Consider the following 20,389-nt stretch of genomic DNA (forward strand, 5'->3'; position numbering starts at 1 on the left):
GGCTAAAGCCTCTATTATGACTGCTCACAATGCCAGTAAAACAACATTTCTGTGCAGTGCGTTTCCTTTGTGGAGGCAGCATACCAGTGCCATCCTACTGCAGTGACGTCGGGACAGTGAGCACTCGGAGAAGCTATCACAACAGGTTTGCGAACTGGATTCTCCGGACCCTTGCAGCCTATCCTGTTATGCGTTGTTACATCACTTCCCCTTTACCTTTTCTGTGCGATTAATGGCCATTACACAGACTATAGTCTCATGAGCTTTATATCGAAGCATTTTTATGTCGAGGTAAATTTCTGACGCAAGTGCAGATGATGGTTGAAAAAGCCTTAAACCCCTCTGGGATTGAGTTTGTTCCTCTGTGGCCATGACTTTCTCCTAATGGAGCTATTTAAGCCCTGTTATATTTGCAAAGCTGGCTGAAACATGGGCCTTGATCGTACTGAATGACTGATGCAGTTAGAAATGTGCTTTGAAGAGTTCCCTTGTGACTTTGTAACAATAGGCTCTGTTAAACTGCCGGCTACTTTTTCACTAGATCAGAAACGAGAGGATTTCAGAACAAAGGTTTTGGCACTATTCAGTTTTGTTTGGCGATTCTCATGAAAGTTGTGACAAATCTGTGCTGAAACTGTTTAAACAAAAATCAGGTCTAATTAAAACTTTGTAGCTTTGAGACCCACTGCTCAAGCCACAAATTAGTTGCTATTAAATATCTGAACTTCACGTTGCTCATCCTACGCAGTCTGATTTCACACTCGCTTGAAGTTCTGAGGAGATTTAATGAGTTGCTCTGAAGTTCGTACTGCAGGAGAAAACAAGCTGGAGTCATGTGTTCTGCATGGCCTGCAAACCTCATGAATCCAAAGCTTCCCTAGAGAAAGCCACACCAAGCCATACTTCCTTCATCCTGAAAACGCCCATCCCCTTCCACCAAGTAGCTGTGCATTGCCCATCTCTCTCGGAGAGCTGTTAAGACAAATGCAAGGAATGATGCTGCCAAGGAGTAATTAAAAGTCAAAATTAAAGTCACCTTGTGACCAGGCAGAATCTTTCAAGGGCTTGTACATGGCAAAGAAAGGCCATGTACAGACATGCAGTTTCTCCAGCTAGAAAACAAAAGTGTACAGAAGTTCAAGAGAAAAAATGCTACTCTGGGAGGAAAATAATTTAGGGACAACCAGGGTTAAATTACTAGAATTTGTGGGGGGGAAAAAGGGCTGTGGACAGGATTGGGCCCTTGGGTTCTGTGATTGGCAGGAGGCAGTGGGTGCCTGCCCAGCTTGGAAAGAGTCGCAATTCAACCAAGGGCCCGGTCCTTTCAGGGCTAGGCTGCTTGGTTCCTCTTCCTGAGCTGGTCCCCATCTGCACTTCCCTGCCCCGTCATGTCCCAGTACCCTGCCTGCCCCTCCCCACCGTGCTCCAGGAGGACACGGCACCCAGTTGACTCAATTCATGTCTGGAAGCCAGGGAAGGGTCCAGCCCTGTCCTGTCCTGTCGCTTGCCCCACCCAGCAGAGGATGGGACGGCTGCTTGGCCCCATACTGCCAATCACAGCAGCAGAAGGGAGATTCCTGATCACATTTCCCAGTGTGCCCTGGGACCAACACGGCTAACAAGGTAGCTGATGTTGCTACCTCTAAATCAGTGGCCAGGGATGGTGCTCATCTTGCCTTGCCCTAGTTAATTATGCTACCAGAAAGGGGGTACAGCTCCCTGCAGCCCCAGATCTGCCCATTATGTAGCTGTAGGCCTGCAGATCTGAATATTCCCAAGGTGGAGGTAATGGAAAATTGGGCCTGATGAATCAGAAATGTACCGTGCGTCACTGACAGTCAGCTTAGGAAAATGAGGTTAGTATTGATCTACCCTTGCTTGGCTCCATTTCCTCTAAACCCTAGTTAGTTGGTTTTTTTACTCCCTGATCATTTAAAAACCTATTTTCTTTCAGTTTAATAGAGGCAGGAGCTAGGGAACAAAAACCCTTGGATCTAGCTGGCCAAACAATCCAAGCCATTATGGCTGTGGCAGCAGCAATAGTCATGGCTTTGTTTCTCAGCTCAGCTGTTAGAGAAGGGGATTTTCTGACAAGGCTTTTCATTTTTGACCATCTCTTTAGCTGCTTTTATGGGAATTGTTGTTCAGGGATGTGAACAAAACACAAGATGCTTCACGGGAAGACTTAGCAGGCTGTGGAGTCCTTCTGGGGGTAGTGTTAGGATGTTGCCCTACATAGGCCAACCATACCTCTTACCATTATTACAGTGACTTTAAATAGAGTCAAGTCAGTCCTGAGGCTGCTGTGACGATTGAGGCACCTTAGATGCTGTAACATCCCTCCTCCACTCCGCCTTGCGTTTGGCTAGCTCTGTGCACTCTGTTTGGGCTAGGGACAGACCTTACACACAAACTGGTTTAAGTCATCAGAAACTGGTTTAAACCTGTAACAGAATAGATGTTCAATGCACATAAACCAGTTTGAAAATGGCTGAAACCAATTTGAGATAAACCTGGTTGAATGTAGTATTAGACTTAACTGATTTGGGTCAAGCCAGTTTATGTGATATCTATCCCAGATCCCTTGCTGGTTTGAGATAAACCAAACACCCCCAGCATCCCAGCATGTCCTCTGGGCTGGGTGGGGCTCTCTGCTCCACAGAAGAGCTGGTCCTTCCCCTCTGTTCCCTGGCTGCAGCTCTGGCAGAGACTGCAGACCCAGCAGGGTCTGCCTGGCTTCCCCCTGCCCTACCCCCCCTCACTGCTCACTGCTTAAGCAGGAATTTCCCCCCAACTCCTGTCTTCCACAGCATGGACCCTAAGCACATGGTATGCTAGCTAATGCTGAGAGGTGTCTGTGCATTTCTCTCTCCAATTTCACTGGGACAGGCAGAGAGAACAGTGACCACTTAGGGCTATTTGGAACTAATCAACAGGTCAGCTGGCAAGCTGTTTAAGAAGAGTTAGAACTAATGGAGAGAGCCTAGTGTTTTGCTGATGAGGGGATAATCACTGTTATCAGCCCTCTGCTGGCTTGCTGGCCATCAGTTTTCTGCACACAGTATATAGAAGCAGGGAGAGGGAAATTTGAAAAGCTCCGTATCATCAATCGTATGCACTGCATGCAGCATCCCCCCCCACCCGCCTCAGAGTGCTAACCCAGGCCTGGGGTCTGGCAACAGGGAAAAGCCTGGGATGGTGCAGGCAGACCTCCCTAATCAGAGGTCCTTCTGGGGCCTGGCCACCTTCCCCTCAGCTCAGCACTGTGCAAGGGAGGGAGGGCTGCTCTACCACCCTCTGGCTTCTCAGAGAGAATGTCTGTCCATTTACAAACAAGTTCAGCCTAGCCAGGTTAGACTAATCTGCAAAGATTGAATCAATTCAAGCTCAGGCTTTGAAATGTCTGTCCCTAGCCTTGAAGCCCTGGCTAGTCCTTAATATTGATTCCACTGCTCTTCTTCAGTCTACTTCTTTTTCTCTTTCCCTCCACTATGCCCTGTATTATGGTCTTGGTAAGGGTGTTTTGCCTTCTTGTGATGTGTCCAAGCCATTGTAGCTTCCTTCATTGCATAACCTCCAACAACGGTTCATAGGTTCCAGTTTTCTTGACTGATTTGCTGCTTGGCAGACTCATTGGTCTGGTGCTTAGTGTATGAGACATGTGTTTCAAATGCCTCAATTCTGTTCTCCAACTTCTCATTAAACATCCATGCCTCGCAGCCATAAAGCATCCTAGAGATGACCACCACATGCAGCAGGTAGTGATGGAGTAGAATGATAAAAAAACTAAATGCATAGTTTCCTCCTTCATCAGCTACATCCAGACTAGCTTCATTAGGCCTTGTCCAGTGCCTTAGCTTTATCAGTGGAAATCTGTGCTGACATATATTGAAATTTGCACTGTGGCGATTTAGCTGTGGTTTCGAGCAGATTTAAACTACTCTGATACAAATCTTAGCTTTGCTTGTCTAGTCTATATTAGAGACTTGTAGTTGTGCAGTTTTTAGTCTGTGACTGGCAGTATTTTTAACAGGCAAATTCCTGGTTTGGATAGTCCTGGATAGTTTCACCTGCTCTTGGTGACAGTGCTTTCAGTAAATCTTTTGACATCTGCCTTGCAGAATTCTTCAGCGCCTAGAACTACATGGTCCCTATATAAATGTGTTGGAGGAGTTTGTTTCTTTAGCAAATCATAAGGAAAAACAAAGGAAGTTTTCTGACTAGGAAGAGGTAATTTTGTCTCTACCCAAATATATCTTGTTTACTTGCTTGAACTGTATCCTTCAATATCTGCCTTTTCTTGAAATGCATCTTAGTCTTTTGAATTAAGCTGGTCATGTGAATTGCCAGGAGTAATGTTAGTAGTAATGTACTTATCCCAACTTTATGGTTAGCAAATCACTTGGGTACTGATCCAGATTTTTGAAACTAGTGTTAATTTGCCAGTAGATGCTGCATATGTGGGATGAGTGACTTTCAGCTTCCTGGGAAAGTAGTTTTGCACACTGCTTGATTATTTTATTCCTTGTGCAGTGGGGTTGATCCCATAATAACACTGTATTTTTCACACATACTGCAGGCCTCTGAATAAGATGCATGCCTTGTTTTTGGAAGGCAGAATCTAAGAGATTTTTTTCCAGAGCTGGCTTCTTTGTGGATTGTTGCAGAAAAAGGGCTCATTCTCTCTCAGCCACCAAGAAGCAGGGACAAAGTCCAGCCAAAAACTGTTACCAATTCAGCTGCAGCTGTGAAAGGGTTAACAACACCGAACTGTGCACCTGCTCGCTTGCTTGCTTGCTTGCTTGCTGGCTGGAGACAAGGGCTAGCCATTTTGCAGCACAATCTTTCCATGCTTCTAGTCCAGTAAAGAAAATCCAATTCCCTGTTGAATTGGGATGTGTATATTTTGAAGGACTGACTTTTTCGGGGGGGGGAAGAGTTAATGCAGTATGTGAGTGAATATGGTGTCTATTTTACATCATAGATCTTAGTCTACTATACATCATAGGTCTTAAATGCTTTACAAAGGAGAGGAGTAAGGATTATTGATGGGGAAAGCGAGGTACTGAAACTTTAATAGCTTGTTTGGATTCAAAAGTAGAACCCACGTCTCTTGATTCCTAGTACAGTAACTTTTTTTTTCTGCTGAACCATGATGGCAAGTAATATTTTTTTGTGCTCCCTGTCTGGGTGCTTGAAGCTCTAGAGTGAATAATGAACAAACTTCCATCAGGTGTGAATTACTGGGAATAATTGTGGTAAATCACTGGATAGATTTACAGAAGTTCAGCAGTTGTTTGAATATGCACACACAATAGACGCTTTGACCCTGCAAAGCTTAGTCTGGACTTGGCTCTTTCATTTGTTAATCTTTTTTACAGTTTGATCTACTTTACCCTTCCATCTTTCCACTCTCTTTCAATTTTGTTTGGAGCACAAAAAGCTCATTCTTTGTCAACATCTCCCTTTGTTCGTAGAAGCTTTGCTTCTGTTTTGAGGACAGACTAATACATTTGGATAAAATGAGAAAAGAGACTATCACTGAAATTTAGATCTGGATTTTGAACCTCACCAGTAATTGGCAGTACTTTGGCTCCAGGTGATCATATGGCAGGTCTGGGTGATCATTGCAACGGTATTCTGAAATGATTTCTTCTCTTCCCTTCAGAGTTTGAATCTGAGGCCCTTCCTTTAACATGAACAGGTTGTTTATCCAGAACTGAAGCAGTTCCCCAGCCAAACGCAAACTGATCTTTCCAAACACTTTTGAACACTCAACTGGTATTAAAGAATATGAGTGAAATCCTCACTTTATTTAAGTTTATGGGGAAAGTGAGGAGCTGCACTCAATACTATCCATCTTCCTGTCTCACTACCCAGTTTTTTTTTTTCTCAAGCAGAATTCTGACTTGCCATGAACGACCCTGCTTGTGGTATTACTAATACAGCCGAGAAGCAACACCAGCCTGAAAATCTTTTGCGACCTGCTTGACATGCAAGTTTTCTGCTGAAGTTTACAAGTGGTATAGATACAGCTGGTTAAGTCTCATCCAGTGTCAGTCAAACCCGTTACTACACCATTCCACTTGTTCCTACTTGAGATATTTTCAGGACTCCTGGTGTGTGTACAGAGCATATGCGTTTTGCCCATCTTTTTCTGTTGCGGTACAGTTGACAACGTGGGACTCGAACAAACAGGAAGTGAGGAATGTCTTGGGGGATGCATCGACATTTACATGTGTTAAGAATCTCTTGCAAAGTCTAGTTGATGAAGTGGAGGAATTTGGTCCTGCTGTTTTGTCTCCTATGCTAGAAGCATGGGACTGTTTATAGCGTGTGGCTCTCTAAGGCCATTATACAATGACAGGTTTTAAATCCTTGGAGTATCACAGATTAACTCAGCTGCATGAAGTCATGCAACTGCACTTCGTTTCTGTCATGCTCTTTGATATAAGATTTTACTCCTAACTCTTGTGGCACAAAAATGAAATGGGCAGTTCAGTGTATATTGTAATGCTCAGTTAGTGTGTCTGCCCCCAATTGCTTTCTGATTCCTCGAGCCATTTCTGCTCGGTTGCTCCAAGAACCACGGCTTGTGCGAGAGGCTGGCCTGCTCTCGTGAGCATTGAGGACAAAGGTTCATGGGCACTCGTTTCTCCCCCTCTTGGCTGAGATGGCATGTAGAGCTAGCAACGGTGTCAATTTGAAGTGGAGACGTTTTAATAGGAAATTGGCATAAGCTGCCATAAAACTGTTCCCACTTTTAAACTGTCAGCAGGGCAGTAAAAGAATTGAGTAGCATAATACTGACTTTGACTGGATTTGAACCTGTTTGGGTGTATGCTTTAGACGGGCGTTTCTCAGAGCTCCTTGGAAAAGGATTCATCATTGTCCTTAGACTGGCAATGTAACAGGGAGCTTTTGACCTTTTTAGGTATTGACTCAAATCTGACCTTGTAGCATTAGGTTTGTGTGAAATGAGATTGCGATCTCTGTTTAACTCCAGTTTAGCTTTCCACATCACAAAACTACCCTCACAAATTGTAGTAACCGGCAACTTGCTGGTGGTACCAGCAGCAAGGCCAAATATCGAGAGGCCCATAAAAAAGAAAACTTTCAGGTCAGGGCTGCGGGAACCTTGCTGTTGATCAGATTATATCAGGCATTGCTACAGCCCTTATCTCTGTGGGACTGTTGGCCAAGTGTTTTTCTCAGTTATGAATTGAGGAATTGCAACATGGCTTTGGGAACTATCACAGAAAAGATTTACGGGCACAATCCCATGGGGGTTTCAGATACACCTACTGAGCAGTTGCTGAAGCATCTCTGGTCTGTTCTAGGGATACCTAAGCTAGCCTGAAAGCGGAGGTACCGATCAAACAAGGTAAATTATCGTGTGTTGAGCTCAGTGCTGCTCTGGCTGGATTGCTATCCGTACCTGAGCTGATTAGTTTGAAGCCATCTCAGATGTGTTTTCTGCATGCTGCAGTCTTGATGTCTGCAGTGTAGTCATAGACTGAAGTGTGCAGGTCCTGACAACTTGGAAGCCAGCCTTAAGTGCACCCAAATTTAATTTCCCATTGTGTGCCACCTTTTCCAAGTTACTTTCTAACCACTGGAGTTGCAGTCCTCCTCACTGGAGGATACTCAGTGAGCAAATGTGTTGTTTAAGCCAGGAGCTGTGTTCAAAAGGAAAGGGCTGAAAGTTACTGTGGGAGTAACTATATTGCTATCCATCTCATTTAATTGATTATGCCCGCTGTGAACTGGGGTCAAATCCCGACCTTCATCCCTGCTTCCTCGCAAAACGGATGCTCTGCTGAGGTTGAGTTCCTAGTTTAACGCAGGAGTGTTGAGCAGCCCTATTCCTCCAAGGGATTGGACCCAGATGAGCTTTGAGGTCCCTTCCAACATCTTGATTCGGTGGTTTCCTCTGCAGATGTCATGTTGGGATGGTAGATATTCCATGAAGAGGGAGGAGGGGGGTTGTCACTAATGGATCCAGAGATACATGTTAGATGTGCAGACCTGTGAAAGGATGTGCTTGATTGCCAGGATGAACTCTGTGATTCTGTTGTGCGAGTTTGAGTTAGCAATACTGTTCCTCTTCCAGATAGTTCTCCCTGATATTCCATGGAAACGGCTCCTGGAATGACGTGGGAGTAATGTCCTTAATATGCATATGGCTTAAATCGGTCCCAGTTGATTCAAGTGTAACTGGTCTCTATGATTTAGAGGCTTGAGCAGTGAGACAACACTAGAATTGCATGGGGTGAAACTAGTTTTAGGTTTAATATGACTCCCTGCATCTGGATATAATTGAGAAGCCTGAGTCAGGCATGGGTGTGGGACTAAAAGGGAGCTAAAATAGTAGAAATTCTCAACAAATTTTAGCACTGAAAACATCAAGTGTGCTGCTTTTAATTAAACAATACAGTATTAGGAGATGAGATGGATCAGGAGAGATTCTTTCACGTTTAGGCTGAAAACCTGGAATGGCCTACATGAAATACATGTACTCATTTCCACACTGGTTTCTGTGTCAGTGGTATTAGTACACCAGAAACATCAGCACCTTTATTGTCACTCTCCATAGTGGTTTGATTGGGCTGCAAAGACTGAACTGTTACCATGATCCAAATGGGCTATGGTGGCCTTTCTACATCAATGCTAAGACATGGGCAAAAGCTTTCATGTTGTTCTCAGTGCTGTTCCCATTCTGTGGCTAAAGGACTTCAGCGTGCAGGGCCGTTAATCTGGCATCTTTCATGAGCACTCAATCTGTGAGTGTCAAGATGGTAAAAATTATTTACAAACAATTTTATTTTAAAGGATGCAGTAACCGATTTCCTTTAGAAATGCAAGTCCTGCATTGGAAATGGGCTTGGAGAGTTGCACGCGTGTAGATGCGAGTGGTGGAGATGATGGCTTTTAACTGTAGCTGTGCTGAAGGGTCTACAGTGTACGTTGTCTTGAACTGATGCAAATGTCCTGGAGCAAATTATTTGTGGGAAGAGTTTCTTTCGCTGTTTGAAAACTTGCATAAACATTGACTCTTTCCTGTTTCAGCAAAAGGGTGAGATGATCTGTGAAGCTCTTCTAGGGTAAATAATAGAGCAACTATAAGCAAAAGGCTGTTCTCTAAGTAATGCGCAGTGGTTAACAGTGGTGGTTAAATTGTTCGCAGCCAGCTAGGACTTGCACACAGAAAAGAAAAGAAGATCCTTGTTGGGAGTGGAATGGATGAGAGTGCTGTTCCTTAACAACATCTGTGATGACAACTGTCTGCTTAAAAATGAATTTCTGTGAGTGTGGTATGTTTTACAGCATATGGAGTCTTGAATAGAAGCTGTGTGGCCCCGTGAAAAAAGATATTAGTAACTGATGTGCACTGTTAAACTCTGTTTCAGCCCAGCAGAAGCTGCCTTTTGTTGGTATTTGAATGATTCCATTATTTAGATGGCCTATGAGCTTTGCTTAGGCACAGCATTATTCCCCATTAGAGCCTGTGACAAAAGGATGTTTCGGACCCCAGTAAAAGCAGCATTGGTCTAAAGGGCCCAATTCTGGGAGCTGCAGAGTGCTTCCTTCCCGGCTCTGAGCACTCCCAACTCCCAGTGAGCCTGATCCCGTTCCTGTGAGAGCAACAGTAAAATTCCCACTGACTTCTTTAGGGGAAGCTTTGTTTCTAATGGAAACTGTGGGTACTTATCTTCTTCATCTCAGGATCATCGGGCAACTTTGAGGCTGGTGCAGGGTAGGATGGCACCTTAGAGACTAACTAAGGCATACGGCATAAGCTTTTGTAGGTGACAGATGTCTTTGGGTGAGGGAACTGCTGTGTAAATGTAAGATGACTATTGCCAACATCGCTGATCATTTCAGCATGGTAGAATAGCAATTTAAAATGGGATCAGAGCTGGTGAGTATGCAACTCCTTTTACTTGCTTTTTTTTAAAGGTTTTGTTGGACGTGGCAAGATTTTTTTTTTTCTTTTTTTTTTTTTTCTTTCTCAAAGCTCTTTAGAAGGGAGTGTTTTATGTGAAAAGCCATGGGACAGCATCTCCATAGCTGCTCTGGAATCAGTTCCTTAGAGCAAAAATATTATCTGTATTATGTTTTTATTTAATTTGGATAAGATCCTCAGTTAATTTATTAATTTGAAAATCCCCCCATAGACGTTGTTCCTAGTTGTGCCAGAGATGAAACAGTGTCTAGCGGTGCCAAACAACTACAGTTCCCATTAATTTTATTTGACCATATATAGACTCTGCTTTAAATATAGAGGTCTTTATGCAAGATGGAAAAAAGGAAGAACAAGCTCTTGTGTACCTTGCTACTTTTCTGCAAATCTTCTGAAAGTTAGGATTTTTTCTTAAGGCAAATTGGTGCACTGCCCACTGACTTTCTCCTTGCAATTGCATCTGCAGACACCAGAATGGAGTTGCATGTTACTTTGGTTTAGTTGCTACTCTCCCATCTCTGCATCTTTCTAGGTCTTTGCAGAACACAGTCACTGCTTTTCTTAAGTTGGCATTTTACTTGTGTTGCAGTGAACAGGTCACTTTCTCCATTATTATCCTAAAAAGATGTTTAACAAATAAACCCTGGATATTTTTGCATTTTAGGCTGCAGCAGCTGGTCTTAGCTATGTTGGGGGATATGTCATTAACACCTACAAGAATTACGACCACTTCCTGCAGGACAAGTATGCTCTGCTGCCAGCTGTGATCATCATTTGTGTTGCTGTAGTGATGTTCATCATTGGACTGATTGGCTGTTGTGCCACCATCCGGGAGTCGCGTGTTGGGCTGGGTTTTGTGAGTATTGCATGTTCCACTCTGATCTTTTGTATAGTATTGCTGAAGTGGGTTAAATGAACTGCTGGGCAGGGTGAAGATTCACTGTTATGGATCACAGGGCTCCCAGACACAGTATGGGCTCCTGCCACCAAAATCTATCAAGTTGAGCTTGGTGACAAAGTTTCTTCATTTTGCCACGTGGAATCTTTGTTAAAAAGCAGAAGCAAAACTGCCTTAACGTGAAACCATGTGACTGTCTGTCAAAATAACTACCCTGACAGGGTCTGATGAGCTTTTTTACTCAAACAGAACCACCAAGCCAGGTTAGGGGGAAGCAGTGGTGGCATTGAACTTTTCAGTTTTCTGATGCTTCGTTTGGTGTGTTTGGGGATCTGACAAGTCTTGTACACCAGCACCAGAGGATGTGGCATGTGGGACCAAACTGCTGAGAGCCAAGTGAGCCTGTCAGTGGCCAAGGTTAGACCAGTCCTCCTAACTTGTCATGTTGCTCTGCTCCTGTGTCTTTGCAAAGCTGCCTGTATTTACTGTTAATGTTACAAAGGTAGCTGTGACCCACGCTTCAGCCAGGTCTGGTGCTTCCTGGCACCAGATAAGCAGAGGAATGCAGTTGCTAGCTGCATTTTCTCCACCTGGTACCTTTCTTATATAGCTGACAATTGAGAAGATAGGTGCAGGTCAGCTGTTCTCATGGCAAATCTGGTCTTTAGCAATGCATGGTCTGGGCCCAAACTTTAGCTGGTTTTTGATTTAAATGAAGCTTTGTCAGTTTGTGCAAGCAGAGGACCCTAGCCTTTTTGCATATTGCTAGTCAAGGGCAGTTTGGCATTATTCAGAACGGGAGTGACACCTGTTCACAGAACATGAACAACAGTGAGAGTTTGAAATGATTGTGGTTTGGATGAACCCATTCCAGAAAACAGTGTAGGGGGGTTAGCACTGAGGATTTTGCTGCCAGGGGTCCAGCTTGCTCTTCGAGGCTGGGTGGTCACACCAGGTTAGTACTGTTGGTCTTAGTGAACGCTTCAGGGAGGCCCAAAGGGATCAGTGGTCTGCACCTGTTCTTAGTATAGACATACCTCTTATGTGGTGGGATTGTTAATTCAAATGAGTCTTTAGGATTTCAAGAGGTGTTGATCATTACCCTGGTCATAGGTAATATTGTACCACAGCAGTTTCTGGAGTACTTTTTCTCTGGAGAGGTAGCTCTGGATAATGACGATATGCTTTGAAAGATGCATTACATTGACTTAGTTGATCTAAAACCATTGGGCATCCTGCTGATATTTCTTCTCTTTGATTTCAGTTTCTGGTCATTATTTTGATTATCTTTGTTGCAGAAGTGTCTGCTTTTGTCCTGGGATTCATTTACAGAGAAAAGGTAAGCTAAAAAATGAGCATATGAACTGTAATATTGAATAAAGGAAGGGCACACATTATGTTTTACTCCCTTTTCCACAACTAACCTCTTATTCTCTGTTATTTCAGAATAAAAGGGTAGAGTATGAGTTCAGCTTAAGGTTGTCCCTGGGTAGGCACAGTGTAGGGACCGAACTGTAAGTGCTTTGAGGATTTGTTAGGAAGAAAAAAGATCCGGGTGGTACTGAATAGAAATTGGAGCAAACTCCTAATGAGCTTGCTGAAGTCATGCATAGGCTCAAGATCTCATCTCAGCTTTAAGAACCCTCTTCTATTTAAAGAGGAGAAATGTTTCTATCAAAGAGTGCCATCAGGTTAAGCAGTGCCCGTATTTTATCAAAAGTAACAGTACTTGACTTCATTATGTTGGTTTTGCTGGGGATTTCCCCAGAATTTCCACCTGGGATGTTTCTGAGCTGTTATATTTACACGCATCCTGCACTGGTTTTTTTTTTTTTTTCATGGCAGGTCAAAACAGATGTGCAAAGCACAATGCATACAATCTTCAATAAATATGATGGGGAAAACGCAGAGACTCATGTTGTGGATTACCTGCAAGAACAGGTAGGAAGAGTTATGTTCGGCTCCAGAGAATTGTTTTAAAATGTCCAGTAGATGTTAAACAATGAATTCAGCTTTGGGAAAAGACTGAGCAGGTGCCAATCCAAAACTGAGGTCTACAGGACACTTAACACCCTGAATTCTTGCATATGCGTGGAAATAGATGTGTCCCAGTAGGCTCCTAGCTTGCAGCCAGAGACCCCGATCCGGAATCCATTTATTAAATGGAAAGACTCCCACTCATTTTAATGGATCAGGCTCGACATGTGTGCCCTGAGATGGTGATCACTAAAATTTTGCTGCTTATTTCTTCCACCTGTCTTAGCATTCTATAGTGATGCATCTCACCAGGATGTCTTCACAGTGAATACGTGAGGAGACTTTTTTTTTTTGGTACGGAAATGTGATCTGTTTTCTTTACTGGTAACTTTCTGAAGGATGGAGGTCTTTATACAAATCTGTAGTCCATCCTAGCTATAGTCACACACACAGTAGTGCTGACCAAGGATAAAGATGACTTTCTGATCCTGTGTTTGTTCTCTACAGTTTTTGTGCTACTGAAGCAACATCCCCTGTTCCTTCTTCCTGTCTCTCAGGATTCGCCAACAGCAGAAGGAAGAAATGCTTTATGGGCCTATCCTGTGATGGGCTGAATGCCCTAAATTCTGACTTGGGCAAGTTAGGAGTACTCCACTTTCATTTGAATAAGATAATACTGATGGTCCATTCACTCCACCTTTAGAATAGTGCTGGTGCAGGCATTCTGAGCCTGGTGCTTGGAAGCTCTCATGAGTGTATAAGGTGCTTTCCAATGAGCCCAAAAAAAGGGCTCGAAACCACTTGCAACTGCATCAAGAATCACTTTGAAAGACATAAGTAATGATGCGATGATGATTATATCTATTTGATTTTCTTTAGTGCTCCATGAAAAAGGCTAAGTTATTGCAATATTCATTAATGAAGAAAGGTTGAGCGCTCCTGTGCTAGTACAATATTCAGGGCGTTGTAGTAGTTCTAAGAGAGGCAGGACCTCAGCTGTGCAACTTTTCACTCTGTGTTTGCATTTACTTAATCACATCTTGTTTCACAGTTTCAGTGTTGTGGAGTGAATAACTACTCTGACTGGACAGCCACCCCATGGTTTAATAGCACTGGTAATAACAGTGTTCCTGTGAGCTGCTGTAAACAGGATATTAAGAACTGCACAGGACAATTGAGTGAACCACAGGATCTTAATACTGAGGTGAGTTTGATTACACTGAGACAGGGAAACTCTGTCTTCTTTGCCTATCAGCTCTCTAGAGTCCTCTGAGCTAGGCAGAGGAAGGTGGATGATGTTGGTGCAGGTGCTGCAGAAAGCAGATCAAGCTGGGCCTGAGGGACATCACGTGGGGCAGCAATGGGGGGGCTGGGAGAGCGGGCAGGGGTTGGGGAGCTCGTTGCAGAGCCCCCCACTCAGTACAGGGCAGTGGGAACAGCAGGAATTGCCCCCCCCCGCCCCCTGCCCAGCAGCACCTGGTGAGTAAGGGATTTTTTTAAACAACTGGGAGCTGGGGCAGGTAGGGCAGCCATGGGGGATGCTTGTGGGGGCTGGGAGAGCAGACAGAGGATGGCACCTGGCAGGGGTCCTCCCATGGTCCCCCTCCCTTCAGCCCCTGACCCCTTCCCCCTACTTACCAGCATGGAGGCTGGGTCCAGCTCCCTGCTGCAGTGAGTGGGACTGCCCAAATCACCAAAGCTCTCCAGATCTTTTCCAAATCAATTCGGAGAGCTTCAGGTATGTGTCTTCAGCCCCTAATTTACTCCAGAATTCTTTTAAGACTTTCATTCAACTTAACCAAGGGGAAAAAAAATGTGTGGGATTCAACAAACCCCATGTTCCCTTCTAATAGACCATTGTGGTTCCCAAGGATCTGTATGGAGCAAACACTTTCATGCAGTCAGTCACCTGTGTCAGTTAGAGTTAATAGAAATTAGAGGTGCACTGATAAAGATTTTTATGGCCAGTCCCGATGGCTGATTCTTAACCAGCCATATCGGCTGATACCAAACCGATAGCCAATAGGCAGCCCAGCAGCTTGGAGAGCATATTCTGGCCGGTAAGTCTGTGGCATGGAAAGGGTGTGGGGAAAGGGAAGGGATGTGGGGGTGCAGATAGAGGCCCCCATGGTGAGAGAGGGAGGGAGTGAGGCAGGAGCAGGCGCTGCCCAGCCAGGGTGGTAAAAGTGATCCAGGCAGTAGGATGGAGCCATGGGCAGTTCATCCGGGGGGCGCGGAGTCAGCTCCCCACCCCAGATTTGTGCGTGGGGTGAGAGCGGACTTTCCACTATGCGCTTGGGGCCAGGGGCTGTGCCAGCCTCTTCCCAGTGAGGGGTTGGGCCAGGGTTTTGCTTGGGGTGGGTGGCAGCAATGCTGGGAGAGTTAGCCTACAGGGTGGGTTGTAGCCTCCCCAAAATTCACCGTAGCTACACCACCTCCCCCCTCCCCCCCCCCCCCACCTTGAAGAAGCCGGCACAGCCCCTGGCTCTAAATCCCCAGCAGGCAGCCTACCCACGCCCTACGCACAAATCCGGGGCAGGGCGCATGTCCCCCATGACTCTCCTGGGGGTGCGTTCAGTGGTGGAGAGCCACACCCCCCCCACACCTCCTGGATGAGCTGCCTGTGGCTCTCCCCTGATCCCGGGGTTGCATTCAACACCCTGGCTGGACAGCACCTGGCCCTGCCCCACTCCCTCCCTCACTGTGGGGGTCTCTGTCTGCCTCCCCATGGCCTTCCCCCCACAGACTTACTGGCTGGATACTGCTCTCCAAGTTGCTGGGCTGCACTCCTGGCCACATGCATGATGTGGCTGTGCCCATGCACGTGGTATTTATCGGTGACATTATTGGCTACCCCGGCCAAAAAACCTCAATTACTGATAATGTTCATTTTCCTTTTATCGGTGCCAATTCAATGTGTGACCATTATATCGGTGCATTTCTAATAGAAATGTATACATGGTAATTAGGGCTATTCAGAGGCCTGCTACCACTCAATATGAAAGTGTTAGCCCTGTTTGAGGCTGCCAGGCTTCTTCTATATTTGGTTAGGTGGGTTACAGCAGAGCCACACAAGGTCCTACCTGCTTCCAGAGACTGTATAATTTGCTCCATTGTATTTCATTAGTTTTGTTATCACATTAACAGTGACATCAAATAACACCTCTTCTCCATCTTCCAGGGCTGTGCACCGAAGGTGGAAATTGGGCTGCAGAGTGTCCTCAGCTATGCTATGCTTGTAATCTTGGGATTTGCCATCATAAAGGTATTTAGCCCTAAGTTTGGGTAGTTCATAATTCCTGCAGAAAAATAAAGGCTTTTTCTCCTCTGTGATGCTATCTGGGCCTTTCCTCCTATGCCCGTATGTAATTTTGTTGTGAGTTGCTTGCTCCTGTGTTTTTTACGGTAGATCCAAGAGAATAAGGGAAGTTAATACAAACAGATGTTCTAGCAGGACCTCTCCATGGGAGTGGAGAACACTTGCTCTTTAATTTTGGATCCCAGGAATATGGAGGCAAAACAAATGTGGTGCATGGAGTTTGAATAGAAAGGTTTTTACAGTGACATGAGGAGGGTGCAGGGCTGGGATTCACTGCATATCTATTTCCAGCCTTCTCTCCTTTTCTTCTGTTGGCACAATAAGGAATGGTTCTGTCCAGACCTAGGAAGGGCTTGACTGAAATAAGTGGAAGGCTGAATTGTCTTAGGCATTTGCTCAAGTGCAAAGGTTGGGTTTTTTTTCTTTTTATGAGTTAAATGGCTTTTAAAATACAAATATTTTCCATAACTTGAGTAATTTATTTTTAAATTCCATTAGGATTTAAAAAACAAACAAAAAACCACCCTTGCCTGAGAACCTGAAAGAATAATCAATTAGTAATATATAACTAAAATCAAATAAATGTAATAATAACCAAATTTGCCTTAGAAGTGAAAATTAGATTTTTTTTGAAATCCTGGGATCAAACTTTGAATAGTTTGCACATCCAAAACCCATCGACATGTTCATGGAGATATGGTCCCAGAGTTTTTAACCCAGTAGTTTATCACTGTTTCTTTAGAATTTTCCTGAGTTAGTTGCATCTTCTTCCTCATAGATTGCCTGATGTGTCAAACCCAGGGGCAGCAAAATAGTTGCTCCTTAAAAGTCTGTATTCTATAAAACAAAGGTGTCAAACTCACCCTGTCTCCTGGGCTGGATCTGGAGTAGTGGGATGTGCACCAGTGGCAGCCAAGTGGATTAATACAGCTGTTGCTCACACCACTGCTGATGCACTCCATGCATTGACCTGGTATTGCAGTGCTTCCAGGACCGGTGCAAAAACAAACAAACAAACAAAAAGTCTGCAACAGGGGGCATGTGTACCCTGATTTTGGTAGCATGGTTCTGCCCCTGCTCACCACACCCCAAGCTTCTCGGCCCTCTACAATATGGCACTGTGAGCTGGATCTGGCCTGTGAGCTATAAGTCTGACACCCTTGCTATAAAGGATTGTCTCCTAAGTTGGACCAAAGTAAAAGCTGTTGCTTTTTAATGCCTGCATCCTAAACTGGGGTTAGTGCAGGAGTAAGAGTCATCTTTGCTGATCGGATTGTAGAACTGGGGTTTGATCCCACGATATTCAAAAAGTTCCTCTTTCCAATCCACCCCCCGTCAGAGCAAGTGTATCAGTTACTGCGTATCTCATAGTGCAGGGGGGTTCAGCCTCTGGCCAACAGGCCAGATCCAGCCTGTGACACTGTCATTCAACCCGTGGATCTCCCTTCAGGTCTGAAAGCTGGGTGGCAACATTCATTGCACCTCTTCTGCTGGCAAATTTCCAGACCTTTGGGGAGCCCTGCAGGCTGGATGCAGTGTGCAGATTCAGGCTGGTGTGCACAGCCTGATCCAGCGCATGGGGTTACCTGTGGACTGACGCTGTGCACCAGATCTAGCCCATAGACTGATTCTGCACCACTCGTCCAGCTTGTTGGGCCAGAAGGTTGAGTACTGCTTAGTCTTAGTGCTTTTTTCTAGGCTAGTTTTAAACTACTCCAGTAAAGGGGCTTCCACCATTTCCTTTTATTACTCTTTACACGGATACATTTCACCTTCTCATGATCTGTTGTTTCTTTTATTGACTGTGCTCATTCTTTCCAGCCCTTGTTCTGTCTGTTCTCTTCTGACTTGGCATATTATGCCAATCTCTTATTGCATCTCTGTATACGCTTAGAAAAAATATGGATGTAATTCTAAACCCAGCACAGTCCTGCCAACAGGAGATCCTGCCACAAACATTAAAACCTAATTCAGGCTTAGATGCCACATCAGATTCGAACATAAAAGGGTACGACTAAGGTAAAACAAAACTAAAGATCCATGTTTTTCCTTTGCAGTTCTTTGGAATGATGAGTGTCTGTGTGCTCACATGCAAGAGGGAGGACAGCGGCTACCAGCCCTTATATTCAGGGGTGTTTGCATGATAAGAAGACAGAAAGATTATTTTTCATCTGTTCCTTGATGATTTAAAAAAAAAAAAAAAAGGATTTGTATAGGTGTCCCTAAAGGACATTCATTGTATGACCTGTTTGTAACATACTGAATTTTATTTACCTGAACAGAAAGAACATTTGTGTTCAATTTAGACAGGCTTCTTAAGTGTATTGTGAAAAATGAGAGCTTTGATGCACTGTCCCCCTTGGTAACTTATCCTGATTTCATTTACCTCAGCTCCCTGTAGGACTCTTAGACCTAGATGAGTGATATTCCCTGAAAAAACAGCAGATGGTGTAATAGAATCCCAAAAGAAATCGATTTCTGCAATTCTGTCCATTCGTTAGTCCTATCCATAACCTGAAACTTACATAGGAAAGAGCATTTTTAATCATTATGCATTGATTGAAAATGCAGGCACAGCATGGCCTACATTTTATCAATGGGAATAATGAAATAATCATTCCCATGACAAATGTTTAGGCAGCAAAAGAAATTTGTGTGGAAGGTTTGAGTATTGCTGCTTATAAGCAGTGGCGTTTTGAATGCACATTCCTGCATGTGGTACACTTCTTTTATTTCATCTCCTATTTTTAGTCATCCTCTCCAACCAAGTGGTTTTTAAAGATGTCAGAACCATATCTTGAGCTCTGAGCAAAATGGAAATCCTGTCTTTTGTCCCCAGCAATGGGCTGAACCAGTCCCTCCAATGTGAATCTTCCCAAACACTGGGGAACTCTGGATTTGGACCACAGGGCACAGACCTGCCTCTAGTTCCTTTAATTTGAAATGAATACATTTTTAGCAGATGAGGCATTTAATTTTCCCCTCTGTTATTTCAAAGTTGGAAACAATTTATTTTTTATCAATGCTCTGTATCTGACTGCTGTTTGAAGTCATTGGGGCCATTTAAAGTAATTAGTAAGCCTAATCTTGCTGCACTGGAAACCCTGGGGCAAATTAAAGTAGTCATTTAAAGGAGTGGCCTTGGGGAAGTTATGTTCAGTGTAGGCTTCCCCAGGTGTGTACAGGCTTGACTATTCTTTACGACAGCAGACACCATGAATATATGGGTTATTGAGCACTATCAACAAGTTATGCTGGCAAATTTATGACCCATTGGCCTGTTTCCCTGAAAAGCTGGTGAAGGTAGTCACATTTCTGGATTGCATACAGTTACAAAAATATCTCAACAACTTTGTGTCAACCTTAAATTTATTCTTTTTTATTTGTCAGGGTCAGAGAAGGGAGACTTGGATAATATAGAACATTTGATAAGAAGCTGCAAGAATTTTTCAGAGAAGTAGGCATTTGTGATATGACAGAGTGCATATTTCTAAAGCTATGTAGTCAAGGACTCCAGGGTAAATGTATGATATTTGTCTACTTTTTTTTCAAGAGATGGTAAAAATAATTGGTGGCTAAAAAAGGGGCTGTGGGACGTATGCCTGTTCGGAGTGGTTGGGTGGGGTAGGGGTGTGTGTGCGTGTGTTGAGAACAGTTTAATTAAAATGCTCCTTTATTGAGGGTCTTCTGTTTTACAGCCAGAACAAACCTTTTGGAATATATATATATATTTTAACCACTTAATAAATAAATGCTGTTGATTACTACATTTTGTGTCTTGTTTTTTAATTATTTTAAATCAGATGCAAGCCAGGACATTTCTAATGGGAGTAACAGCTTCAGGGGTACTAAAACAGTAAGATGTATTGATGGAGAAGTTACAGAGATCCAGTTGTGCATAGTAGCTTCTAGAGATTTGAATTCCTACCCCAGTCAGGAAGCAGTAGAGGGAAGGGAGCCCATGAGTCTCATGGAGCAGCTATAGCAGGGGCAGGCAATTATTTCGAGTGGAGGGCAGCTTACTGAGTTCTGGCAAGCCATCGAGGGTCACATGACAGGCAGCCAGTGGCAGATAAATATTAATTTTCTACATTTTTTGGGGGGGGGGGCCCCGCGGGCTGGATAAAATGGCCTGGCAGGCCGCATCCGGCCTGCGGGCTGCATTTTGCCCACCCCTGAACTATAGGGAGCAATTCTGGGAATGAGTTGTATCAGTAGTAGGGGGGATCCA

At 44.2% G+C, this 20,389-nt stretch overlaps 1 protein-coding gene across 1 annotated transcript in view; it reads left to right on the forward strand.

Annotated features, from left to right (window-relative positions):
* The window catches only part of LOC149868013 (tetraspanin-36-like), a 29,654-nt gene extending 9,745 nt beyond the window's left edge, over nt 1-19,909 (forward strand). The window contains exons 2-7 of the mRNA XM_090037784.1: nt 10,629-10,820; nt 12,127-12,201; nt 12,708-12,803; nt 13,891-14,043; nt 16,021-16,104; nt 18,216-19,909. Of these exons, the coding sequence (XP_089893910.1) occupies nt 10,629-10,820; nt 12,127-12,201; nt 12,708-12,803; nt 13,891-14,043; nt 16,021-16,104; nt 18,216-18,302 (687 nt within the window). The 3' untranslated portion in view covers nt 18,303-19,909. The remainder of the gene's footprint in view (nt 1-10,628; nt 10,821-12,126; nt 12,202-12,707; nt 12,804-13,890; nt 14,044-16,020; nt 16,105-18,215) is intronic.
* The last annotated feature ends 480 nt before the right edge of the window (nt 19,910-20,389 follow it).

This window comes from Crocodylus siamensis, chromosome 3, assembly GCF_052110815.1.
Source record: "Crocodylus siamensis isolate JL-2025a chromosome 3, ASM5211081v1, whole genome shotgun sequence".
Lineage (NCBI taxonomy): Eukaryota > Metazoa > Chordata > Crocodylia > Crocodylidae > Crocodylus > Crocodylus siamensis.